At 44.7% G+C, this 27,993-nt stretch overlaps 1 protein-coding gene and 1 long non-coding RNA gene across 2 annotated transcripts; one reads left to right on the top strand and one right to left on the bottom strand.

The window, feature by feature from the left end:
- The first annotated feature begins 454 nt into the window (after positions 1-454).
- On the top strand, positions 455-4,994 carry LOC101870495 (zinc finger protein 239-like). The gene is made up of 2 exons (XM_034063172.1): positions 455-556; positions 1,031-4,994. The coding sequence occupies exon 2, from the start codon at positions 1,042-1,044 to the stop codon at positions 2,020-2,022; it is 981 nt and encodes a 326-aa protein (XP_033919063.1). The 5' UTR covers positions 455-556; positions 1,031-1,041; the 3' UTR covers positions 2,023-4,994.
- An 8,841-nt stretch (positions 4,995-13,835) lies between these two features.
- LOC115946337 (uncharacterized) lies at positions 13,836-27,565 on the bottom strand. The gene is made up of 4 exons (XR_004080431.2): positions 27,289-27,565; positions 24,167-24,449; positions 23,428-23,572; positions 13,836-14,905 (listed from the first exon to the last, which is right to left on the bottom strand). It is a non-coding gene; the product is annotated as an uncharacterized lncRNA (long non-coding RNA).
- Between the last annotated feature and the right edge of the window lie 428 nt (positions 27,566-27,993).

The raw sequence follows: 27,993 nt of genomic DNA, 5'->3' as shown, positions 1-27,993 counted from the left end.
TGAGCACAGCTGTATCCCTGTGCCATGCCCAGGCTCGCTCCAGCCTCTGTTCCAAGTGCCTGAACAGGGCCGGGCACAGGGCAGGTCACACCGCAGGGTGGGCACAAAGGAGCAACGGCCACAGCCGGGGCGGGTCAGGCCTCGCAGGGTGGCGGCCGCCTCGGGGGGAGCTGCCAGGTGCTCTCCAGCTCTGGAGCGGCCGCTGGCAGACGCCCGGGCTGGGAGAGGCTCCACCGGCCGCCAGGCCGGGCCTCTCATGCCGTCACCTCCTGCAGCCCAGCGGCCGGCTGGGAGTGGGGAACCTCCGGCCGCCGCCGTGAGGCGCGGAGGGCAGGGCGGGCCGGGGCCGGAAGGGTTACAACCATAGAGGCCGGCCGGCCTCCTCCCGGGAGCCGCAGGAAGTGCCGGCGGGGCGGGCTTGGAGCGGGGAACTTCCCCTCCCGCGGCCGGTGGCCCCGCCGCGCCAGCCGGGGCTGTGCCCGGTGCCCCCTCAGCCCCCCCCGGGCCGGGCCGGGCTGGGCTGGGGCCGGGGTCGGGGCCGTGCCGCCGGGCGGAGGTGAGGCGGGTGCGGCGGGTCGCTGGCCTCGGGAGCTGAGGCACCGGGGTCTGGGGTGCGCCCGGGGCGGGGGGTGGTGTTTCCGTAGCGCTGCCGGCTGTGCTGCCCCTCCGGCGGGGCTCTGGAGCGCCGGTTGGGTGCTGCCGCCGGGCCCCGCCGCTTACTGCCGGCCTCCACGCTCCTGGCGCCCCATCCGCTAGCCCAGCGCCTCGGCCTCCGGTGCCCCGACCCAGCCCCCTCGGGCTGCCGCGGGATCACCCGGTCCCCGGCGCCAGCGTCGGTCGAGGGTGACGGGTGTCAGCGAGGGAGGATGGAACTGGTCCCGACACCTTCGCCTCTCGCCTGGCAGCGGCAGCGCCGGGCCGGGCTAGGCAGGAAGGCACAGGTGTGGGGTGGCCAGGCTGGGTGCAGAAGGGAGGTGTGCAGCTTGTGACTAAACGTGTTGGTTGTGTTTGGCTGCTCCTGCCTCTGTAGGTGATGGGAGCATGAGTGAACATGAGGGGGAGCACCAGCGAGATGGGCCTGAGGCAGCTGAGTGCTGTGGGACCCTTTCAGACTTTTTCATAAGAGAAGCTTCTCCAGGCTGTGAGCAGGCAGTGTCCCATCGGAGGCCAGACCCTCCCTCCCCAGACACGGGGCTCGAGAAGACTCGCTGTGGCTTCCGGAAGCGTAAGGAGACTGTGGTGCACCAGCGGGCATTCATGGGAGAGAAGCCCTACATCTGCATTGAGTGTGGGCAGAGCTTCAACCGCAGCTCCGACCTGATACGCCACCAGAGGATCCACACTGGGGAGAAGCCATACATGTGTGCCGACTGTGGCAAGAGCTTCGGCCGCCGCTCCCACCTCATCCAGCACCAGCGCGTCCACACGGGTGAGCGGCCATACCAATGCAAGGACTGTGGGAAGAGCTTCAGCCAGAGCACCCACCTGGTGCAGCACCAGCGCAACCACACTGGCGAGAGGCCTTATGTCTGTGCCAAGTGTGGGAGGAACTTCTACCAGAACTCAGGCCTGCTCCGCCATGCCAACTTCCACACAGGCGAGAAACCCTACAAGTGCTCTCAGTGCGGGAAGCGCTTCAGTGACAGCTCCAACCTCATTGCTCACCAGCGGCTGCACACAGGTGAGAAGCCCTACAAGTGTGCTGACTGCAACAAGTGCTTCAGCGAGAGCTCTAAGCTGGTCATCCACCGGCGTGTCCACACAGGTGAGAAGCCATACTTGTGTCCTGACTGTGGGAAGAGTTTCAGCCAGCGCTCACACCTTGTCCAGCACCGTCGCACCCACACTGGGGAGAAACCCTACAAGTGTGCCGAGTGTGGTACCTGCTTCAGTGACAACTCTACTCTCATACGTCATCGTCGTACCCACACGGGGGAGAAACCTTTCCAGTGCTCCCACTGTGGGAAGAGTTTCAGTCGCAACTCCTACTTAGTCTCACACCAGCGAGTACATGTGTGGTAGGCAGCTAGATGTTGTCTGGGAGTGATCTAGGATGTAGCTCCTGGTCTGGGTCTGTCCGAAATGTGCCTAAGGGACAAGGGGTGGACAAGGATGTGACTATACCAGGGCCCCTGGATTATAGGCAGCTGGCCAAAGTAATGCCATCGGTCGGTGTTGCTTATTTCATTCACGTGCTCCTCCCCTCAGCACACCTTGGGTGTGTAGACATACCCTGAACCAGAGAAAGAAGGCATGCCTGTAAAGATTTTCTGCAAGGTGTTGCTTGGATGGAAGGAATGAGAGGACTGTAGGATAGATGCATGGCCTGTTCTGGAATTGCAGAACTGGTGGGTAACTGATGTAGAAAACTATCATACCTGAAGACTTTAAAAAACATTAATCAGAATTACACTTGCTGCTGCTGAGATTGCAGTACACAACTTGACAGGTGTATGGAAGTCGCCTGTGAGTTTGTACTGGTAGCATCCTCATTCTGCATAATTTGGCTTCACTTGTATGGGTCAAGTGGGCTGGTGTAAGCTGTATTGCAAAATGGGACAGAATAACAGTGTACTAGGACTGACATGATTCCATACCAGTATTTCTCAAGTTCTGTTTTGACCAGTGTGTGTGTGCACAAGTGTGTAGATAACATCTATATGTATGTATTCACATACATGCAAACTAGCTTTCGTACTGTGTCTTCACACTCTCATGTGAGCAATCGTGTGTGCACACACCATGGCAGTAGTAAAAATGACCAGCTATACAACAGTACGCCATATCGGTACTTCTCAAGACATGAAGCATACTGTATACGCTTGCATTTATCAATAAGAAGCTGGGAAATAGAGGTTTTGTACCAAAACATCTGAATTTTCATATCAGGACATTCAGTTTTACACTGAATACTCTGTGTGTGTGTGTGTATAAGATCTGGAATTGTTTTATTTATATATCTATAAAAAAATTGTGGCTCCTATGGTTGCAAGTAATAACTTACAAATGTCACCCAGTGTATAGTACTTTTCCTCCTCATTTTACACAGGTACGTACTGGTGCCAGTTGTAGGATGTACCTCCCCTCATAGTTTTGACTACAAGGAATTGCAGTGCAACACTTTATATTGTTTATATGTTTGACTTCTGCTGCTGATCGTTTTAGTGGTGGTACTGACTGGTGTGCTTACCCAGCACTGCTGGAGCTTAGAAAAAGGTTTGTGGTTTTGTGATGTACATTACTAATCCTGCAACTGGCTTAATGGCTTCAGTAGGTCTCTGGAAAAAGGATTCCAGACTGAAGCCAGTGAAAGGACTGGAGCTGTGGTGGGGATGAGATGAAGGAAATAAAGATGCTAAGAACATCCATGGATTTGAGCAGCTGTTGGCCACGGATGCTTGATGATTTGCCTTACAGAACTTGCTACTCCCCAGGAGACTGCAGGGATCCTTTCTGTAAGCCTTTCTTGACACTCAACTGCTGATAAAATGTTATTTTCATATAGTTTAATAAAAAAGAGCTGTAGGGGGAGCATGAAATTACTTGCTGCTCCTAGGGGAAAAAGGCACCTTTATGTGCAGCTGCTCAGGGAAGTAGAAGGAGCTTTCAGAAATGGGGTGGGCTTTGTTTACACAGGAACCAAAGCCTTTGTTTGCAAATGCACATTTTCGCTTTTAGTTTTGTTTGTTTGTTTGTTGTTGTTTTTCTTGTTCTGTGAACAGCTTCAAACCAATGACTTATTAATTTCTGCCACTTCTGGAAAGTGGTTTGGGGATGTGACTAGTGGTCATCTAGTTGGTTCCAGAAACATCAAGATTTTTATTTGCTAGCAGACTTTCAGAAGGGATACTACAGTTCTCTGTTGGTAGGGTCATTTTTAACTGAATTCAAAGGTTATGCTGCACTCCAGCTGTAGAACTGATCAATTTGTGTGTGTCTGTCCCATTCAACTTTGAGTTTCCTAAAGGAAATCTACAGCACTAAAACTGTCTGAGAAGCCCTGCTTGCCAGGGAAAAGAATCTTGTGAATGCAGATTTTCTTCTGTCAGTCTGAACAGAGTCGTTCTAGCAGATCAATGAAATCAAGCGCAGGTCTGCACATAGTTGGGCTCAACTCAAAGGGAAACCCTCGCATCAAGACTGATTTGAGAAGGTGAGGCCAGCTGCCCCTGAATATGCCTTCACAGTAGTCTTCAGAGCATTTCTTTTCCTTCTACATGCTTTGTGAAGTGCTGTGTATATTTAACAGTGGTCTGTAAATGAAAGGGTTGAGATGCATTTATTTCTAATCTTTATGGACTTATTTAAAACCGTATGCCAAATCAAAGTGGCCTTAGGGTTCATAGCACATTGCCAGTGCAGTAGTCTTAGTGGCTAGGATTGGATCGCTCACCAGTGTAAGCACATTTCTGGAGTTCCTTTCCACAGCCACTGTTAGTTTTCCCCGTTCAGTGTCACTTGGCTGAAATAATTCACTTCCCCTAGCCTGTGTGCCCTTTACTGTTTGTGATCATCCAGCTGGAGAAGAGAATCTGGGCACCACCCTTCCTTTGCTGTTGCAGAAATTACAGGGTATGTTCCTCTTCTTCCAGGAATTTAGTCACTTTATAGGCAGCACAAACTTGTGAGCCAAATTCAGAAGGCAGAGGTACGGCCATGTGCAAAAAGTCAAGAACCAGAAAGTTTACTTTCACAGCAGCTAGCTCCCTGGCGCTCTACCAGCCATCTCCTCCCTTAGGATTATAGTGGGAGACCACTGAGGAAAAAAAGCTGGAATAAAAAGTTTATTGGCTATTAAAATTCTGGCAGACTATCCCTAGCACACTCCATCCCAGACCCATGGTCCTCCTGCCAGCTGAGGGAGCTCTGTAAAACACTTAATGTAAATTCCTGCTGTGCTAATGGTGCTTAGGCAGTGCAGTGAGATATAGCACTTTAGAAATACCTGAGGCAAATGGATGAATGACATCTCTGAAATAAATTTTTTCACTCTCGTGTTGTCTGTTATCCCATCTTTTTTAATCTCTCCCCAGAGTGACCTCTCTGGCATCAGTTTCTTGGCCCCTGGCAGGACCAGATTTGGAAATACATGTGTTGTCCCTCACAGAGGGATGAGTATATACTTAGCACAGCTGCTATGCAATGCAAATAAGAATCTGGAGGTGAGGGGTATTCTCAGAATGGGCTTTCATGTTCATGTAACATTTCTGCATGAATCTGAAAAGCCAGAGGATGGCACGCATAGTGCTCACTATTCCTTTATGAGAGAAAGTGACAGAACCTTACTGTGCAGTGACCCACTCTGCTGCTGGTAGATGAACCTGGTTCTAGCATTGCTGCAGCTGGTCTGAGATTATCTTACTGCTGCCTGGGTTGTATGGGGTCCAGTTTTCCAGTCCCCTGCTGAAAAAAAAGATGTTGAATAGTGATGACTGAAATACAACTTCTTTTACATTGCCCTTTGCTGTGTATGACTGGGAAACCAAACTGCTTTTGATCTTGGAGAAGAGGTGTGTTTTGTGTGCTTAATAAAATTTTAGGAATATTTTATGTGTAATCTCTAAAGCATTTTTGAGATCTATCAAAGTGCTCCTGCTTGCACAGCAAACTTCTGTCCATGTTTCCCCTTTACCACAACAACAGTGATGTGAATAGCCAGAGACACAACAGCACCACCTCCCATCTCTGAAAAAGGGAAATACAGAATATTTCAGGAGATGGAGCAAACAGAGGCCCAAAGAGGCAGTGCTGGAATAGTCTGCTTTGCTGCTTATGCCTTTGTATCCTAAACTCTGAAGGACCTTTGTCCTTTCCATGCCAAACCTGATATATCTCACAAGTAGGCTGATAAACCTCCCCACTGTCCCCTCCCTTTTCTCATTTAAGTCCTTGCTAGCTTGCTTAGCAGAAAATGCAGGAATCCACCTGAAACACTGCTTTTGCAGTCCTAATGGACTTTGACATATGTCTGGTTTTCTTCTCAGAGGCCTGGCCTGTCTGGGATGCTCATTCACATGACAGGGATGCTCTCACATGCGAGAGCCTAAGAACCAGAGAGCATCAGAGCATGACTTCATAAGGGAAGCTATGAAGAGACTTCTGTGGAGGTGTCTGTATGTGAAGGTCGCTAACTCTGCCTGGGAGACATGCTGGGTTGGGTGGGACAGTATACAGTAACTCTTAAAGGGTAAGTGAAAGCACCCATTGATTAAAGCGGGACATACCAGGTCTAAACATCTTCATGGATGTAGAGAGTGCAAAGATATGCAAACTCCTTTGTTTCCTTCCCTTTGGCAATCACTGTACAAAGCACAGCCCGAATGGATGTAAGTCAGCATTGCTTACAACGGACTTATTCAACAGCCATAATGGACATGCAGCTCGAAATAACTACCCCACCACAGCACACCTTGGGTGCACAGCCTGTAAGAATTGACTGAAGTAACCTTCCTCTAAAAAAGCAAAGCTACTCACAGAACTTGCAGCAAGTCTCAGGAGGCCAGACCAAGTAAGCTGCTTGGGAATGCAGCTGGTCTGATACCTGACAAAGCTTCCCTGGAGAGGTTTCTCTGATAATGGTGCAAGCACAGCACAAAGTAAAGGTATTACAAGGCATTTTGTAATCACAAAGGTGACTGGCTGAACAAGCCCACCATGTGAGGGAAAGGATATGCAGAAGAGATTGAAATGGAATGGACAGCTAGGAAGAAAGACTGAGGAGTTGGATTTCCTGAAGCTGCTGGGAAGACAAGGTGATTTGGAGATGGTAAAAGCTGCATAGGAGAAGGGTAACCATTCTCCAGGCCCCCTTCCCAAATAATTGCTCCTTCATATCTGGACTTGGGGCTTTTTGCTTTCCAGAGCTCTTGCAACTGTGCTGCTGATTGCTGGTCATAGGTTGCTTTTGGCCATTGCCTGCTATGTCTCTACCTCCAGCTGACCTTCACCGCAATACTGCTGAACCCTACTTAGCTATGGTTCAGATGTCATCTTTAGGCACAGAACCACAGAGGAGGCTTCTCTGTGTCCCTATTCTGTCAGTGTTTCCCCTCACAAAACAGCAGTCTCTCCTTGCTTACCCCACACCAGCCCAAAGCATATATAACATGCGTCTGCCTTTACAGAAGGCAGAGCTTTTGACAGGCCTATGTAATTTTTTTGCCTTTTCCCACCCTTAGCAGAAGATCTTTCTTAGGATAGAGACTGAGGAGTTGCTTCCCACAACTCTGCACCTCACTGTTCTGCTAAGAAGACACATCTGCTGGTCAACTGCTTCCTTTTCCTGCCTGATTTCTTTAACAGCTGACCTTTGATTTCTCTCTGTGCCTTCAGGCCCACAGAAATACCAAGCAAAACATGAAAAGCAGAGTTTGCATATAGGATGCATTAGAGAGATTGCAATTATCTTCCCAATTCATTCAACATATGATCAAACCTTTATGTGAACCTGGGGTCAAGCAGGAGCCCCAAGCTCTTTTATAAAACAAAAATTATAAACTAAAAACATTGTAATAGTTATGACAAGAAGGAAGCAGCAACGGGAATGCAGGGAGCAAAGGGGTGGAATATAAGGTTTTTTCATTGTGTGTACAGAGAAAAGAATTAAAATCACTGAACATGAGTCCTCATATACTTAGAAAGGTGAAAGAAGGTGGCAAAATACAATGATACTTGTTTTGAGCCCTTGAAATCTAAGGAGGAACCTGGCATGGTTGACAGTGATGTTATGTCTCAGGCCTATTCCAAGCTCAGAGGTTGGTGTGGAAGCATTCAGTTCGCCTTAGGGCAGCCACATCCTGCCCTAAGCCTCAGGCACTTGCTTTCATATGGTTAATATGTGATGTAGCCGCTAATGTTAACTGTAATTGTGGGTTTCAACTGCATCTTTCACCTCTGTGTGTACAGCACCACTAATGCATGTGAAGGAAGGGTGAATTCCTTTCTCAAGAAAAGTAACTTGAGAATATCCTGAAATCCCTCAGGCTCAGAGGCTCTTGATGGTTCACCTTCTTTGTCATAGTGCTCAAGCCAGCCAGCTCCCAGCGGGCACATTCCTGGAGAGGGAAGCAGTGAAATGCCAAGTCAGAAGGAGGAGAGACAGGAGAAGGAAATGACTGGTATTCAGAAACACTCAACCCAGGAGGCATGAACCAAAACGAAAAGCCAGAAAAAAAAAAACCCAGGTATTGGCTTGTAATACGAGAGAATAAATAATTATAAATGCACCCCCCCAAGCCTATGAGTGGGTGAAAATCATGTCACTGCTGCTGTGCTCATTTAGATTAGTGCTGGTGCATCACAGCAGTGGTATTGTGTTGCTAGAGTTGAGAAGAGGTGTTCTTCTGGAACACATGAACAGACTGGTACTTCACTTTGTACCATGAAGCTGTTAAATTCATGTCTGTGGAGAATACTCCTATTCTCTTCCTTGGTGCTAGCATAGCCCCATAGCGACAGTACCATTACAGCACTTGAAAAAATATGGTAACTTCCTTCTTAACCCACAGAATAAACAATATACATCAGCTGAATAGCATACACTGCCATTAGCTCGTCATATGAAGAACTGCTGAAGTAAAGCTTGTGTGAAGAGGTTTTCTGCAGGCATCTGTGCACAATGAGGTTTGCTCTCTTGCCCCTTATGAGCACGAGCAAAGGATTCCTGCCTTGTTGTTCACAAGGGTCCTTCAGATGGCTGAAAAGTTCATATTTCTTGTAGCAAATAGGTGTCCCCAAGGCTGGGCTTTCATGTCTTCCTGCAGTTGCAAGCAGCTCTCGCTGACTTATGACAGCAGATTACATCGGATGGCTGAAGCACTTGCCATCCCCAGCCACCCTGGGCTATTTTTAACTCGGATTGCTTCCCTGATCCAGCGCTCAGCACAGCTCCACAAACAGCAGGGCTGGCATAAGGGAGGGGAAAAATTGTAGTCTGGGGTGGGTGCAAACAAACATGTAAAGAACTCAGCGGTTCCTCAAATTGGTATTTCCACCATGCAGTCCACTTCATGAAACAACAGCTCCAGGGGAGCAGCAAGGAGTTAAGAGAAAGCAGGACAAAAGCATTAAACAGAAATCCACCTTTTTTTTGCACACAAGGAGTACTTCCAGAGAAGGACCGCGAAATTAATATTTTCAAATGTACATTATGCAGCTGGAATCAGTGCTCATCTCTTGCTAAGTATCTTTGAGGAGTGAAGCTGCCAGGTTTGTACTACCCAGCTCATCCCACTGAAGCTATGGTTCCCCCTGCTTTTCTTTCCAAGTCAGCATGACTGTCCCCTCCTCACCTCTTCTGTGTGTCCTCTTGGTCATTTACTCATAGAATCATAGAATGGTTGGATTAGAAGGGACCTTAAAGATCATCCAGTTCCAAGCCCCTGCCATGGGCAGGGACACCTTCCACTAGACCAGATTGCTCCAAGCCCCATCCAACCTGGTCTTGAACACTGCCAGGGATGGGGCAGCCACAGCTTTCCTGGGCAACCTGTGCCAGTGCCTCAGCACCCTCAGAGTGAAGAATTTCTTCCTAATGTCTTATCTAAATCTCCCCTCTTTCAGTTTAAAGCCATTCCCCCTCCTGCTGTCACTACATGCCCTTCTAAAAAGTACTAGTACTTGTACTCCCTTGCTGTGCTCACTGTGGCAGTGCAGCTGTGTGTGCAACTGCATCATGAGGCAGACTGCAAAGCTTCAGTGGCTAAAGAGTAATAGTTATCCACTCTATCCTTGGTTATTTTTAGCCAGATCAGTTCGTGATCCAATCCACTGTACAGACACACAAACAGCTGTGTCAGTATGACAGGCAGAAAATGTTTGAGGGAAAGGGAGGAGAGGCTTAGATGAGTTTAATCATCACTGGTACCAAACGGGAAACTGCAATCATGAATGATTGCTTTAAATGCCCAGCAGCAATCATTTCAGCTTCTCTACAGCCACATGCCTTACTCCTTATGCAAGAAATAAGGCCTAGGGAACCTCACAAGTCTGTGCCACGGAAATGAGATGGCACTGTGTGCCTGGTTTAGCTGCACCTTTCTCAGTGAATCCAGGGAAGCTGAATGCAGGGAGTCTAAACAAGTCTGCTGGTATGCGAGGCAGTGAGGAGTCCTCATAACTTGGTTACCTGCTTGTTGTTTTGCCAGCCTGTGTGCTAAAATGTCAAGTCCTGCAGAGATCAAAGTTTGTGATCTGAGTAGTTTGTTTGGACACCAGCCATGAGCAGTTATCAGGACGTGTGCAAAATGTGTTTAGAAAATGCTCTAGAGATGATCTGCTGGTATTTTAAAGCAACATGTGTCTTGCTTTGGAATGCTAAGTATTGCAGCACAAAACATAAGTGGCACCTTCTCTGCTCTGCAAAACACTGGCGTTTTCAGGTTCATACCCTGGGGCTCAAGGTAACTGGCTGTTTCAAGCTCTCTTCCTGCTCCCTTCCTCCATCTAGTACACATTTTAGACACTTGCAGGTTCGGTAAACAAAGAAAAGCCCTTCAAGCCAAATGGCAGCTTGGATTTCTCTCATGTGCTGTTGCCCTAACCTGAAAGTTTATTTTTCTTGGTGCAAGTGGTTTTATGTAACATAGATTCTGGGTTTTGTTGCCTTCTGCTCTGAGCTTTTTGCTGCTGGGATGCTCTCTCCTACTTCCTTTTGTCTTTCCCCAGTGGCATGCTCTGATGGCACAAGGGAAGGGATAGGGAGTGAGGGCTGATGTCCTCCTGTGTTTATGGGGACTGTTGCCCTGGTTTGGGAAAAGCATCTTCTCTTTGCATTTCTAGTAGCAGGTTAAAAACAGAGAGCTGGTACATCCTCCAGCACCTAGAAGTGGGGAGTTAATTAGGTCCTCTGTCTGGAGTACAGCATTGCGGCACACTCACCTTGGTTGGAGGAGTGACTCAGTGAAAACATGTCAGAAGGAGCATATGTGATGGACCATGTGTTTTGATTCGTGGCTTTCATAGAAAGCTCATGAAGGTGACAAAAGCCTCTATGGTCTTGGAGGCAGAGACTGAAAGAAAAAAGGAGGGAAGTTGTTCCACTGCAAAATGCTGAGGAAAAAATAGAGCTGCCAGAACCTAAGCATGGGTCCAGAGCTGGACTCAGTGGACCAAGATGCTAATTTTATACTATGTAGTGATACTATACCAAAATGCACACGCACACACAAAGCTTAAATCCCAGTTATCCAGCTCCTGCTGGCACATTATACAATGGTCAAATAACATGCCTGAGACATATGGTATTTACTGACTACTACCAAAAGACAGTAATTCTGAAGCATAATTTAAAGATGAAAAGTATAATTAACAATCTAGAGGTTTATTCAGAAACCAAAAAAAAAGACGTCTTAGTCAATTAAAATAACTTGCTGGGGTACATGACATGCTTCTCCAATAGAGTGCATGAGCAATTGCTGATGTGGGAATAGAATGATGGAGATACTATTAGATGAAGACTTTGTTCCACCCAAAGGCACAAGTACAGAAATGATTTATAGAATCATAGAATAGCAGAGGTTGGAAAGACTCTTCAAAGGTCACCTAGTCCAACACCCCTGCAATGAGCAGGGACATTTTCAACCAGACCAGGTTGCTCAGAGCCTCATCCAACCTAACCTTCAATGCTTCCAGGGACGGGGCATCCACCACCTCTCTGGGCAACCTGAGAACTGGGGAAACAGTATTTCACCACCACCTCATGCAACAGGAGTGACTTCTGCCTAGATTCCACTCAAAATAAGACGTCAAGTTGGCAGCCAAAGAAGAAATGCCACAGCAATGCTGGCTCAGCAAAACACCTGACCTCCTACAGCATTTGCTTTTGAGACTACAGAAAAAAAGGGTATGCAAAACCCCGTGATTTCATCTCCTGTTAAGAAAAAAGGTTTCCCAAGAAGAGAATGAAAAAGTTATGAGGAATACTGGCATGCTATCTCTTTAGAAATGCAGCCTGTCTCTTGGGAGAGAGGTTTTGCAGCAAGCACAGGAGTAGCAGGAATGTCACTGTTTGCCTGGCTGCTGGAGACTTGGTTGGGCAGAGCCAGAAGGGAAATGTCATGATAAGAGCCCAGCCACAGATAGGTGGGAGAAGCCAGAGCAAAGACAAAGCAGAAAACTGGCATGGCAATTGTTTGGGGGCTGGACTGATTGCAGGCATTAGTGCAGAAGGCATCCAAGGTGATCCCCTGTTCTTTAGGTGATTTATTATGGATTTAGCGGCACAAAATGGGATTAAAAGGGAAAACATGAGGCATCTTTTTATTTAATATGTTGGTGTTACTGAAGGTGAACTCTATGGTGCAATCACTTTGGCAGCAAGCTTTCTGTCCTTACCTAACCCCAACTAATCCTTCCTACCTCCGAGCAACAGCACATCAGCATCCATTCTTTCCCTTATGTGGTTCAACAGGGAACTATTTACAACAGGGCAGTTATACTGACCACTGAGTGACTGTAACTAAGACAGCATTCAGCTGTGGAACATGGCAGGGGAATGTGAGGAAAGGGACAAAACTGAAAAGGGAACCCCTTAAACTCCAGAAGAACTTGTAACATGGAGCCACAGCCCCTGTCACAGATGCTGAATGGAAAGGGGGTGAAAAATGGTCCCCAAGAAACCAGGTTGCCAGACAAAGGTAAACCAGCCCAGAATTACTTTTAGGCCAGAGGAATAAATTGGCTGTGTCCATTCTATGGAGTGCCAGTACCACATTTAGGTGCTGCTAAAACAACACAGGAGGATCTATTGGTTCATTTACATGCAGGATAAAGCAGGCTGGCCTAATCCTGCATATTTTCCCAGGCAATGCGCTGAGTGTAATAAGCCCCCATTTTGTTTTAACTCTTGATTTATCCTATCAATTGAAAATGAAAGTTGAAAAGTTGAAAAGTTTTACAATGAAGTCAATTCAAACAATCATGGGTAGGAGTCACACCTAAAGCCTACCTCACTAGCCTAAGGCTCTATCTGTTCTTCCAGCAACAAAAAAGCATTAAACCCCAAATGGCTGGTGCCAGAAATAGGTGGCAGCTATTCCCTTGCTGCAAGAGTATGCTTAGCATTCTGATCACCATCTTTTCCAATGGCCCATTATCTTCTAGCAGAGACCCTCCCATCAGCTGCAGCACCTATTTTCTTAGTCTAAGAGAAACTGCAGACACCCATGACTTTTCTCAGAAATTGCCAAGGAAAAATGAGTTATTTTCCTACATTCATGCGAAGTCGTTTAAAAATTACTCAAGGAAGGGAAAACTCTTCATCCACAAGTAAGGTTTTTTGACTCACACAGGTATTTTGTGGCTTCTAATGACTACATGGGGTCATTCTCTAGCTTTATGTGAGCGCTGTGGAGTTATTACAAGAGACCTAATTAAGCCCTCATAGAACAAAATTAAAGTCTAATGGGTTAGCTAGGGTTGATACGGACTTTTGCCAGGACTCTTCCAGACCCAGCGTCAGCCACCAGTACCACACAGCTTTCTGATGAAGCACTTCGAAGACCTTGCTGCAACATCCCTCCTGTGGCCTTTTCCAGTATTGCACAGGTCAAAAGCTGGGACGTCACCCGGCATCTAGCAGAGGAAATTTAACATTCTGCAGGTTTTGATTAACAATCTAGTCTCGTCAGCAATGGGAAAACCAGAACTGGAATGGGGAAAATTTGATATTTTAAAACCAAGGGGAAAAAATCACCTCCCCTCTCCCAAAAAAAAACCAACCCAAAATCCCCCCCCCCCCCCAAAACAAGATAAAACAACAAACAATACCCAACCCATCACAGAATCATTCAGGCTGGAAAGACCTTTAAGATCATAGAATCAAACTGTAAACCATCTTAGGTTGCACGGTGCATTTGGGTCTGTTTCCCATTCTTTATTATGATCTTTTTCATTCATAAATCTCACATTTTCCTTTGCAAATAAACAACAGGTATATTTTTTTTCTGAAAGCAAGAAACTCTTAAGAAAACTGTAATTATACAGTTGATAGAAGGAGTGAAAGCTCAGCTTTGTATGTTATATATTATTACCATTGCGGGTTAACACCTGATCTAAGATTTTTATCAAATCTAGAGGTCTGATATAAAATACTTATGACCTATTTCATGCTGCAAAGGTCTCATCCCACCACAATACATGTATTTCATAACATGAATGCATTAGGCACAAGCAACTGAGAAAAATACAAAAAGAAAGCATTGTGAATTATCCATAGCATTAAACCACAACATTAAAAATAGAAGTGTTCCTGCCCCTGCCCTGCAGTATAAACCAAAATGTTGCACATAATAAACATTACTGTAAACTCGGCCACCACAAAACTCCGTTCAGAATACTCCTTCCTCTTACAGAAATAAAACAATTGAGAATGGACCATTACATTGTTTTGTAATTACACATTTATACATTTGTATTTATAATCAAATACTTATATTTTCACTGAGAAATCTTATAAAGCAAGCATTTTATATGAAATTTTAAAAGTCTTTCAATTTTTCAAATTATTACACATACAGGTTTTCTACATAAGCAAGAAGAAATACAAGAAAAGGTGTAACCACAAAGACATGTTTTGCCTAGAAGAGCTGCTTAGCCCTGGATGAAACATGTCATCACAGCAACCTAAAACTCCTGCACAGTCATCTGAAGTTTCACAACTCTACCTCAGATTAAATACCAATGACCTTATTCATTCTTACAATTAATTTCACTGTAAATAATTCTAAAAGGCACATTTTGTACACAAAACATCTTCTGCTCCTCCTGACCAGAGCTTGCCATGACCCACACATAAGCACAGCTGATAAATGGCCCCACAGCTTCTTAATCAGGCTTCCAGCACTCTCTCTTCCCAAAGATTAGTGTTTGAACTAGTGAAGGGTCCAGGGTGATTTGCCATCAGTAACTGCAACAAGGAAAGCACCCACAATTGTATTATGTTTTAAAATAGCATCCTATACCCCCCAAAATAGAAGTCACTTTGACTTTTAGGGGGTGTGTTCTAAAACAAGTACTAAGGACGCTATGAAAGGTCACAAGGAAAAGCAAAGATCTGTTAATAGGCTGGCATGTACTATACAGCAGTTGACCAATACACTGGAAATGTTCAGAGGGTCTGGAGCTGAAAACTACTCATTACAGCCACTTTTATAGCACTGAGATAAAAATCAAGGAAGATGACAGATCACACTGTTACAGACTCTTAATTCCTTGGAGTCCCAAGCAGTCAACATTACATAGAGTATTTATTAAAAATGAATGCCATTCCATGAATAACTTGCATGTATTATGTAAAATATTTATTAAAGATGAATGCCATTCCATGAATAGCTTGAATGCTGCTTAGTCTGAGTAACAACAATGCATTTATCTATCGTAAATGAAGTTCTGTCAACTGCCTAAGGCTGCCAACCAGTCTTTTATACTTCAGTCTATAACCCCTTTCATAAGTAAAGTTTATAAACAAGTTTATAAACACATTTTATACAACGATATTTTAGGTGACATACTTTAAAACACAGCTTTCATACAAACACATATAAGAAAAAACAATTAATGCAGCTCATTGGTAGCTCTTGACAACAGCTCAATAGAGAGAATAAAGTGTCTGTGACATAGCACCTCTAATCCTGGCCTGTGGCTGCGATACAACCATGTTTATATAGGAACATGAATTAGAGCTCAGATGTATGACCCACCTGAGTTAAACCACTTCCCACATTGCTACTTGATTGATCCTATGTTGACTGAATAAACCAGAAGCAAGAAAAGCAAGAAGAGAAAGTAACACCAAACTCTTGACCTCTTCAGAGAGGCTGGAGCAATAGCACAGCATCCCTATATACTGATTTCAAAATACAGCAGCTGCTGATGTTGCACATGCTGCCCTAGTGCAGAAGGGATTTAGGGGGAAAATTCAGATAACTGAAAAAAGCCACTGTTAACCTCTACAGACAGACATCTTTATATCTGGGGACCATTTCTGAAGCTAGGTCCCATCTTCAAGTGTTTCTTAGCTATACTGGAAGGTTAGAAATGCAACTTTAAAACCTGAAGACCTAGCTGGATCATTGGAGTTAATGAAAAAATCATTTATTCCATCACTTTCCATTTTCCATACACAGACCCTTCTCTGTCAAGCTCCTCTGCTGCCTTATGCAGATAGATTTGGAGTCTACAACAATATATATACACACACACAAACACATGAAATCTATCAGAGTGTATCTCTACATTTTATAGTGTCCATTGTAATAAAATGATATTGGGTAGTCTATAAAAAAATAAATCTTCCTTTTTGCATATACACAGTGATTCCTACAGTTAATTAAACTGCAGCTATGCATACACAAATTCCCTTCCTCTATAACTGAACAAACAAGCTTTTTACAGAAACCACATCATCTGTGTTTCCTGACTGTGTTGTTTCAGATTCTGACTTGCTCATCTTTTTCCCCTCTGGGCTTCTATCTTCTTTGGTTTTAATACTTCACCATTTCTATTTCACGCACCCTTTACAGAGAGAAGCCACAAAACCACAGGAGTAAAATTGCTGATTTTTTGAAACCCCAGCTCTCAGAGGAAGATGTCTTATCAGCACATCCTCATCTTGAGTAAAAATTAACTCTCTACTAAAAATGAAGAGAAAAAAAAAATATTACTTAAGAGCAAGGCATCTTGAATATAACAAACTGAGAATAAGCCACTGAACAAAACAAGAAAAGCTCCTTATTCAAATATTCAAGAAGCATTTCTAGGGCATGATTCATCTACTTCTAGGGTGAACATCTAAAATAGGTCAGATGAATCACTGCCTAACAGTGTCCATTTCCCTCCAATGACTGTGAAGGGAGCCCGAACCATAGAATCATGGAGTCATAGAATCATCTAGGTTGGAAAAGACCTTCAAGATCATCAAGTCCAACTATTACCCCAGGACTGCCAAGTCCACCACTGAACTATGTCACTAAGGGCCTTGTCAACATGGTTTTTGAACACTTCCAGGTGAAGATACCCATACTGCAGCTGTTAAGAGGTGAGCAAACAAACACCACCCCCAGTCTTCACCCAGATTGCCTGCCTCAAATGCACCCCAGTTTCTGCAGAAACTACCCAAAGGAAGCAGGCCCTTGACAGAAAGAGAGCAATAGCTCTGCCTGGTGCCTTTGGTTGCTCACCTGCTCTTTTCCAGCTTTCTCAAGAGAAGCATTTAATGAGAGCTGCTGCAGCACGCAGGGAAAGCTCTTGTGTCCCACCCCTTCCCTCAAGAGGTTTTAGATGAAATGAGAAAAAAGAATGAAAAAGTGTTTTCCTACACCCTCTTCCCTGTGAACACTGGGTCAGTCTGCTCATCCTAAATTTGCTTTCCACTTAGATATATTCAGAGTGAGACTGAAGTCTCAAAATCAGAAGGCAGTTCAAACGCTCTATCTGATCTTTATTAAAATACATATTTACAGACTTGGGGATCAAATTTTATGATATACTTTTGACAGGCTCGTGGAAGTTTTTTTCTGTAGTTTCTTGAAGAAGTAAGGCTTTTTTATCCCACTGTCAGTCCCCAATCAGTCACTTAGGGATGAACTGGCTCATTTCAAAGTTAACATGCACACAGAGGAATCAAAAATGAGCAAGCTCCTATAGCCAGAGATCAGTTGATGGGTACAGCAGAGAGCTCTCACTGGTACCCCCATGTGAGAATCAGCAGGGAGACACTGGCCCTTGTTGTTTGGCAGTTTATGTCATATCTTGTCCAGGCAGCAGATCAAAATATTTGGTTTAGGGACACTGAATCTGTAGGGAATGTGGGAAGGATATAAGGATTACTGGGAGGGACAGAGCGCTGGGAAGAGCGAGTGCTAATAACCAACAGCAGAATGTGCCACTTCTCTAACTAAGTATTAATGGGAACATTGGTAATAAAAAGCTAACTATATGCTGCTTGAGGTCTTTAGACAGTAAAGATTCGGTTCTGTAACGCTGCACATGACCAGAATTTCCATTGCTGTCTACTGAAGTAGCTGATACAAGGTTTGTCAATAGCTAAATGTAGGTCTATGCCAACTCCAAATGAACCTGGAAGCTGGTGCTCTTAGGATAGAGAGGATTGGGTTCTGTAGCCCGCTCTCTCTAGAAGTTCCTCGAATGCTTACATACCACAGAACATGGGGAACTCTGCCTCCTAAGAGAATTACCAGAAATTAATCAGAAATATAATTGACTTCTGTTGAAGACAGTTTGAGAGAGTTGGGGCTCAGCCTGGAGAAGAAAAGGCTCCAGGAAGACCTTACTGTGGCCTTTCAATATGTAATGGTGACATATAAGAAAGATGCACAGACACTTTTTACAAGGGCCTGTAGTGACAGGACAAGGGGGAATGGCTTTAAACTGAAAGAGGGAGATTTAGATTAGATGTTAGGAAGAAATTCTTCACTATGAGGGTGCTGAGGCACTGGCACAGGTTGCCCAGAGAAGCTGTGGCTGCCCCATCTCTGGCAGTGTTCCAGGCCAGGCTGGACGGGGCTTGGAGCAATCTGGTCTAGTGGAAGGTGTCCCTGCCTGTGGCACGGGGGTTAGAATTAGATGATCTTTAATGTCCCCTCCAACCCAAACCATTATGTGCTCCTATGATTTGAGAGCACCTGAGGAGAGAGCTGGTGACTTTTCTGACCTGGGAATCCAGGATGAGCCTGTAAGCCAAAGAGGCCGCTTCCTGGCAGGGAAGAGGAGTGAAGTGCACATGCCAGTTCCTATGCTCGGCAGGGCCCGGGGCCCTGGCACCCATGCTCCCAGCACTTGGCACAGCAGAGCCCCAGCACCTACGCAGCACCCTCGCCTGGCCCCAGCAGGCATCCCCTCCCATCCCACCCCATCCCATTGTATCTCAGCCAGCCCAGCCCTGCTCTGTGGAACAGGGTGCCCAGATGGTGGGCTACAGGGCGGAGTGAAGCAGGAATCCACCACTGAAACCACACAGGACAACAGCAAGCAGCTCAGCTGGCCCAGGCAGTGCGCACCTCTGAAGAGATAAGAGGTTTGGAAAACAGTTCCCAGGAAGAAGCTGGAGAACTGGGTTTGTTGAGTCTACAGGAAATGGCTGGAAGGAGGGCAGGACGTGATAATGCAGTTGCAGTGCATGAGAGGTCGTTGTGAAGAAAGGCAGTGAGCGATTGCATTGCTAGAAGGACAAAGATAAGATCTAATCAGTTTAATTTGCAAGAAAGAAAGGAAGAAAGGACAAAAGAAAATGGCTGGATGTTACAAAAGCTGTCTCTGAGTAAGGCAGAGCTGCAATAGATTACTAGCTGGGGAGGTTGTGAAACCCACTTCACCGGAACCTGTAAGAAGTTAATCAGACATCAGCACTGTAAGAAGTGCTCTCTCAGTAAAGAATGGACTACCGTGCTATTTCTCAGACTTTGGAAAGTAGGAGTCCATCCATACATATCATGTGGATCATTAAATGTATGGGTGATAAATAAAAAGTTCAGCATTTGGACTTACAAATCCTGAGAACACTACTACAAATGCAAGCATTTAAATTGAAAATAACATTTGGATAGCAAACTTTGATCTTACCTCTCAAAGAAATTGTCTTGAAGTTCTGGGGCAGGTAAATACCAGCAAGGTCTTTTAGCACTATTTCTGTCATATGAGTTAACCTCATCACACCTCCTTCGTGCTTTGCCCTGTTATCTCCTGCTCACATGTAGCAGCCTGCAGGGTTGTGTCCTGCAGAAAAGCACTGGCCACTTTTGTGTTCTTCGGGGTACTGTTACTCCTACTGAAATGCCCGCAGTCATTTCTCCCCCATCTGATGTTATGGGGCCATAGGATACCTCAGGCATTGCGATAAACCAGATTGTGTTGTTCTTGTGATACCCATCATGGTGCAGAATAATATCAACATACAGAGTATACCGAGGCACGCAGACATTCCCAGTCCATCAGGGGATATTAATCCATTTGGACATCTTAGCTGCATTACCTAAAGGACACAGAATTATAGAGGGGAGTTTCCTGAAATGCTGCATGGGTGTCTAATGCTAATTGTCTAATCGGATACTGAGTTCAATCTGGCCTTTCACCATCAAATGATGCCACTGCCACTAAGTAACTGAAAAGCTTGGATAGCCAGCCAGCTAATGCTAATGGCACACCTGCTTAGGGCTACATGCTGACTGGGCAGTCTGCTGGCAGTCCCTGGACAATATGAGGAGGTGATCCTCAGTCCATCCCATGCAGATAATGTGAACTACCTTGACACAGCCAAGTCATTTCCTCTGCTGGGAAATAAGCTGCAGTGACAATGGGATGACTAAATAGGCTTGGTAGAGCTTGGTGACTCTGGCTTATAGAGATTTGGGTGATTTGGTGAGACACTGGTCTCACCAGTGTTTTGATATCCACATATCTTGTGAGCTCAAGCACAGTGCTACATGTATTGGTTCATGATTTTCATTCTCATAAATGCTGTTCTTCATGCAGTGTTTGGGGGAATAATCATATCTGATGAGTTTTTACCCCACTATTCCAGCTGATAGTGTTGCCCCAGCTGAAAGTAAGGAGACCTATCATCTAAAAGTTCATATGAAAATGAACACACTTTGACCTTTACATTCACCAACAGAGTCCAGATAGGAGAGAAACCCCTTAGGTGCTGTGAACATGGAAGGGTTTTGATAGGAATTCTGACCTGACAGCATCAGCTGGTTCACACTGGAGGGAAGCCTGATCTGGGTACTCCATGTGGGAAGAGCTGGAGCCAGGATTCATCCCTTACTCAGCATCAATGAACACACATCAGAAAGAAATCAACACCTGAGTGGAGTGCTGTGAGTTCTGCAAGACAGGCATTCACTCCTGCACCACAGATGGGATAAAGGTGAAGATACCTAAGCCACTGTTGGGAGTCTTGGAGAGAATATGTGGCACAATCCCAGACACGACAGAGAATCTGACAGTGATCCAGTGCAGTGGAGTAACAGTGGCTGGGTGTGAGTATGCTATTAAGAAGATAGGCCTTGGGAGGTCATGTTGGTTCTGTGAGAATCACTAATGAGGGAGGAGGAGGTCCAGGGAAGGCGGAACCCTGAAGTAGTGATAGAGAAAGAGATAAAAAAAGGAGCAGATTGAGTGAAGTCAGCAGGACATCAAATGGCATCTTTGGGGTGTTAAGAAAGTTATCTGGGTGCTGGGTAAGCAAAGAAAGCACCTGCCCAAAACAGGAAAGAAGTTAACTTTATGCTTCCTCTGTTCTGAAAAAGCATGGTACAACATATTCTGGAGTTATTATGAATCATTATTTGCACTTCATTAGTCACTGTTAGCTGTACCCTGTAAGTACTTCAGATCCCAGGCTACATAAGACCTTACAAGGATTTGTTTCTCTCAACTTCTGTCCTTTGACAGAAGTCAAATATCTAGATCTCATGTCTACCAACTTATAGCTCTGATAAGCTACACTTCAAGCAACTTGTTGTCTTTGGTCTTTGATTTTTTGTTCTCTTAGATGCTTTGGAATTCACCAGCAGATGTGAAAATTTCAGAAGAGATAGAAGAGACTCTGACTGTGACAAATGCATGGCCAACACAGGACAAGCATATGGTCTCTACCTCAACCAGTTTACTTTAGAGGCTTAGCCTGTAATGTAGCAAGGGTTTTTTTTCTAAGGTAAAAACCCCGCTCTTTTTATAGGGTCACTCTGCTTTTATGTTTTACTTTTCAGTATTATTCTTGTGCCATTCTTAATTAAATGCAAAGAAAACTAAAAATACCACACAGTGTGAATCACAAAAAAGGGTCTTTTGTGTGTTAAGGACAAAAGCTTACTTCATGAAAAATGTGCTCATAGAAAACAATCCTTCTTCAGTCTGCCCTTCCAACAACAGCATCATAGCTCCAGACAAACAACTCTTCCTCACCCCAATGTGGACTGTTGTATTTTAATCTGCAAGCTCACATCCATATTTACAACCCATCATATGGGATTTAGTTTTTCATGACTGAGGTGAGTGAGGGGCCTGGGGAAATCCTCTTCTGGTATAAAATGGGTTTTATACCACCTCACCATTGAAGTGGTGATTTCAGTAACCTCATTCTCTGTTATTAAATTTGTGGGCCATTATAGGATTCATGTTAAGTTTAGGGCCTTCAGGAAAGCCACCAGGGGTGGCCTAGCTGGGTTTTGGTCTTGTGTTACCATGGGCCAAAAAGAACATGCAGGCTGAGAAAGTTGGGGCTGTTCAGCCTGGAGAAGAGAAGGATGTGTGGAGACCTCATAGCAGCCTTCCAGTATCTGAAGGGGGCCTACAGGGATGCTGGTGAGGGACTCTTCATTAGGGACTGTAGTGACAGGACAAGGGTTAACGGGTTGAAACTTAAACAGGGGAGGTTTAGATTGGATATAAGGAAGAAATTCTTTACTGTTAGGGTGGAGGTTGTGAATGCTCCATCCCTGGCAGTGTTCAAGACCAAGTTGGATGAAGCCTTGGGTGATATGGTTTAGTGTGAGGTGTCCCTGCCCATGGCAGGGGAGTTGGAACTAGATGATCTTAAGGTCCTTTCCAACCCTAACTATTATATGATTCTAAGATTTTCAAGGCCTAGCAAGGTCACTTGATATTGAGGATCAGAAACTCAGTGAGAGTTGGGTTACAGTAAGGGTTTGGTCCCACAGAAAATGAATGTGACCAGGGCAGTGCTCTCCATGTAGTCCCTGACAAGGGGTGTTATCCTGGGCCAACACCATGCAGGTGTTTTGGAGAACCATAGCATTAATCTCACTGCAATTTCTGAAGGAGGGTGAGGGTATGGTTCGGACTGCATGATGAGAGTGGCACGATGGGGAGATAAAGGGCCAACCTTGGCCCTGCTTCTGCAGTGTAGGGGAGGGAGAGGGTTCAGGCAAAACCCAGAGAAAAGAGGTTTCTCCTGTTGCTGTCAGAAATGGAAGAAATAATTGTTGCAGTACAGGAGAGGGTATCCCAGGTAGTAGGATTTGCTTCCTGTGCCCAATAACCCCTCTCTGTCCAGGCAAAGACTGAGGACTGTTTCTTTGGGCTAAGGAAACCACCACAGATCCAGAGTAAGCAACCAGTCTGCAGCCCCATGCACTTCCCTGCTGATGTGAGCCAGTTTGACTTATGTGCCTTGAGCTGAATGAGGGGCTCTCATCTCAAGTGGCTGAAATCACAGAGATTTTGCTTTTAAAAAGCTGAAAAGATAATAAACCAGTAGATCTTTCTGGAACACTCTCATAGAAAGCTTTAATAAGCACCCAGTGCAACTGCTTGTTCGAGCCCAACAAAAAATATCTGAGGGAGGAAAAGGTGTGTTTTTAAACCTGTTGGTGTGATGCTATACGGACTTCATCAGTGTACAAGATCACATGAAACAGTCCATTATTTGTGTTAATGTCATCTCACCTGAACACAGCCAGGAGACAGGAACAGCTTCCCAACAGGGGGCACTATGTTATTGCATATAGAGGCTTGGAGATCTCCACCTCAAGGACTCCCCACATGCGAAGACACTGAATGTGGAGCACATTTCATCTTTGTTTGTCCTCCCCTACAAAAAAAAAGTATATGCTGATGAAGAATTACTTTGTTTATCTCATTAGAAGTTACACTATTATATGTAATTATATCCACCAAAATAGTGAAACCAAAACCCACAAACCTATGTCAAGGTTGCAGGGAGAATTCAGACTTCTTGAACTTTTAAGTGCTTGATTTCACCGGCATTCAAGAGTCTGTTAATACAAGCCAGGGACTTTTGTGTGCAATTTGTTAATTAACAGGGAATCATCTTTATTGGTGCATGGGACAGATTAATTTGTTTGTGGGCTGGATTTTGTGTCTAGCCAACAAGAGGAAGGAAAGTGAAGGGCTGGTCTGAGTCATTACTACTGACCTATACCACAAGCAACAACACACGGACATTATCATAAGAGGATCTCAGCTAGGAAGAAGTAGCTTCCCAGCACTGTGGTTTACAAGTGAGCATGGATGGGCAGGATGGGGTTGTGGCAGAGGCAGTGCTGCTGTTTGGAGCACAGGGGAAGGCTTTAGAATGTCATCCTCCCACCTGCACTGTACACACTGAGATGCTGCAACTGCCTGTAAGGGTGAAAAGCTGCACATGGGTATGTGCAGTACTTACTGTATCCAGCTCCTACGCAGCAAGATCCTCCCTTTCAGGTTGAACCAGAAGATTATTTGGCAAGCCCCTCGGAGGCAGCATGCTTCTGCTTTCATTTTTGTTCTCCGTGCTGAGGTCCTAACTATAGTTCAGCGTTTGAGCAGCTCTGTATTACAATAAAATTTTCTGCAGTGGTGTGACTTTGTCTGTATTCCGCATTTCCCTTACAGTGATGTATTTCTGTAGCTCCCATTTCCACAGAAAGCCTGAAGAAACAACCACAGGATAGCTGTCCTACCTGAACCTGGAGAACAGAAAGGAGGAATGAAATTTCCTAGTTGTTCTGATAGCAAATTGATTTATTTGTGGTCAGCAAGGCTGATCACAGAGGGCTTTGAATGTCACATACCCCCCAACTTATATTATTGCCATGAAAGCCATATATGAGAATAGTACAAAGGCTCTGCTCAAGTTCTTGCCTTGGCAAAAGGAGTGGAATTATCATAAGAGTCCCAGTAGCCTTTTACTAGGCTTCTCAAAGGGCGCTGGGGTAAGAGAAAAGGGGAAAATAGCCACTGTCACTGATCTTCTCTGTATAGGCCTTTTTTTACTTCCAAGGAAGGGGGAGAAACATCAGTGTGTGAAGTCCAGGTAAAGGGCAAGGCTGGTAAGAGACTCCAATCCAGCATTTAGTGCATGTGTATGTGAGAGACACATGTATGAAGTGGGCTGGGAAACAATTTACTGCACCAAGACACGGCATCAGGACTTTGATTCAGGTCTGCACAACGAATAAGCTGTGCCTAATTCAAGCAGTTAATTTCTGCACAGTTGCCCTCTCTGCCCCTCTGCTGCCACCATGCAGGAAGGGCAGCTGAACATGATGCTGACAAATTCCCTTTTGCCTCTTTGCTGATGCTGATCTCCACTGGTTTCCTCCATCCCAAGAGGCCAAGTTCACAGGCCATCCATCCTGCCAGTCTGCAGGAGGAATATGATTCTTAGACATAGATCAAGAGTACTGCATTAGTAAAAAGAGGAAATTACACCTTTGAAGTGTTCCAGGCTATGAATTACAGCCATGTAGCCAGAGCTGTGGAAGAAAAAGCACATAAGAGCAAAGCTGTTAGCAAATTAGTCTCCTATTCAGGGGAGGCAATAACCAAGATGGGGCTTTTAAGAACTGGATCACAGTCAGGCAGCTGCAGCCTCACTGTCTGGACCAGACTTTGCAGTATCCTCAGGAAGCTGCTACTCCCCTGCACTGCAGCCTGCAATGTTCTCAGCTGTTCTTGCAGATCTCTGAAGGCCAAGTGTATTGGAGATCAACACAGGATTTGGGGAAAAAATAGCTTTTTCCTCTTGCAGAATTACACACACAGAAATTGAAAGCACTGCAGGAAACCAAGAGCTGCCTCCTAAAGCCTCCCTGGGAGATACAACAGAGGATTTCAGGCTGTGAGAGGCACCTGCCAGGAACAAGCAATAACCGGAATATCCTTTTCATAGAGCATCTCGGTGAGGAGGAAGTGTAAGCCGAAAGAAAGATTTCCTTAAAAAAGTAACTGAGCTAGAAATTTCCTGTGTCAATTGGCGTAAAAGAACAGCTGTTTGGAAATGTTTGCATAACTGACTTTCATTAAGATTTTTCAGAAGTTGTTTGTGGTATTTCTGGATAGCAAGACCAACGCTGTGTGTTCTGGATTAACAGGAATTAACACTTTGATGACAGAGTAGAGGCAAAGCCCATTAAAAGCTTTCCTATCTTTCTCCTTGTCTGTCTGCTCATTCCCCAGTACAAATTGTTTTTCTCCATAATGCATTTTAGTCCATTTGGAGGCACCTTAATAATATATAGCACCATTTTTCATCTGTTGGGGTTTTTTAGGATCCTTGTTCACAGATATTGCCTTTGTATTTCTTAGCTCCCTTTTGTAGATCCTCTTTAGGTAGCCCATGGACCTCCTTATGTGTGTGTACAACAGACCAAAAATTACTGCAATAGTCTTACTCAGTAAAAGACACATACACCAACATTCAGTGTAAAGTACCACAGAATGCTCTCGTGATTGTTCTCGGTCATTAACCATCTATTCCCTGCACTACTTTAAGCTCTACATTTTGGGAAAAAAGTGCTTCTCAAGCTCATGTTATTTAGCTGCAGGGACACTCCCATGTAGATGTCCACATATTAATCAGGTGGGAATAGGGCTTGAAAAGCCATATATTCAACAGGAAGGAATGTGATATCCTATTGCATTAGGTATATCAAATGTTAACTTTTGCAATTTTGGCTGAGGAAAATCTTTCTAGAAATGTAAAAACTTAGACCACAGTATGTATCTTTAAAGGTTTGGCAGCAGCTTCAGAGAATATACCCCATCTAGTTATAGGTCCTTTTCCCCCAAAAAATAAAAAAGATATATATTTAATTTTTTTAAAAATGAGCTATATATTTAATTTATTCAAAGAAGCCTCCTGCTTTTAAAAGAAGTCCATATTTTATTAATCTTGAAAAAAAAAGGATGTAACATTGAATGGGACTTTAGCTTTATGCTATTTCCTTCTGCCTTTTCAAATAGTATGTAAGGCAATAAATCTGAAGTTTTATGTTGTATTTTGCTGTAGCTAATCATATGAAATCCTGTGCAGAAGCTATGTTGTGTGGATCTTTGTCTTCTTTCTTTGGTTTGTACCTAATGCTGTGAGCCATTCACATTAGTTTGTCCTGCCCCCTGCTCAGTTGACAATATTTGTAATATGTGAGGCTATTTTGCCTCCTTTTGCTATTGGAGATTTGCCATTCCTAGCTCCAGCTCAACCAAAATCAGGGAAGGCCAAGGAAACCAGCATCTGCACTGTGAAGCCCACACCTTTCTGAAACCCTGGCATGAGCAGTCATTTCCCTTGACAACAGTCCAGATTTCAGCGAAAGAGCTGTGGTTGTAACTGGGAAAACTCAACAGCTTCCACCAAGCACTCATCTTCAAAGAAAGAACTAGTTTCTTGCCTTTTAAAACAGGCAGTAGCTTATAATCAAGAGAACTGTTGGGCAGCATCAGGCTAAATGACTGTATGCAAACAAAATACACTTTTGCATCTTAAGTGGCTGACAGGCAGGGACTCTCCAGACAAGCCCTTACCCTTGTGCCTCTCACAGCAGCCTTTGTCTCTGGCTGTCAGTCTGAAGTCTCATCCATTTGTTTATATTTTCCTGGCAGCACCTGTAAGGAAGTGGGGTTTAGCAAGCAAGGACAATGGCCCTATTTGCACATCAGGCAATCCCACTGCTATTATTTTGGGAGAAATTTGTACAACACACTAAATGGGCCATTAGTTTTTAATCCATCCTGACAATGTAGATCTTCATTGTAACTGGCACGCAGTTCATAGTGAGGTAAATCTTTTACTCCATGGCAAATAGGTATGCATTTGGACAGAGTCCCTGCTGCTTTTTCTATGGGAAAAAAAATCAAAACAAAAGGATGAGGTTGAATAAGGATTATAAAGATGTCTAATTTAAGTGAATTATTTTTCTCCTGGTTTTATTCTGTAAGAGCAAACAAAGAGTTGTGAATAGGTCACTGCAGACTAGTTGGAATTCCCAAGACAGAAAGCCCATTTTGGTCTGTAACTGCTCTTCTCAGCATGTATGTGGTCTTTGACAATATGTGTTTTTGTCTTGGAGCTACTGTTATTAACTCAGCTTATGTTGTATAAATGCGGGTTTATACCTAGTTTCACATAGGAAAGCATCTCTAGCCATATTACCTGAAGGACTTTCCCCGTTCTGCATTTTCCTAATCCTTTCTGTCATAGCCACCTCTCCCTGGACATACACTGTAACA

The sequence above is a fragment of the Melopsittacus undulatus genome, chromosome 5 (genome assembly GCF_012275295.1).
Source record: "Melopsittacus undulatus isolate bMelUnd1 chromosome 5, bMelUnd1.mat.Z, whole genome shotgun sequence".
In the NCBI taxonomy this organism is placed as follows: domain Eukaryota; kingdom Metazoa; phylum Chordata; class Aves; order Psittaciformes; family Psittaculidae; genus Melopsittacus; species Melopsittacus undulatus.
Note: the sequence above shows the minus strand (reverse complement) of the source record. Positions and strands in the feature narration are given on the sequence as shown.

Excerpts from the sequence above, each read along its gene's own strand:
- LOC101870495 (XM_034063172.1), top strand. The coding sequence starts at position 1,042 with ATGAGTGAACATGAGGGGGAGCACCAGCGAGATGGGCCTGAGGCAGCT.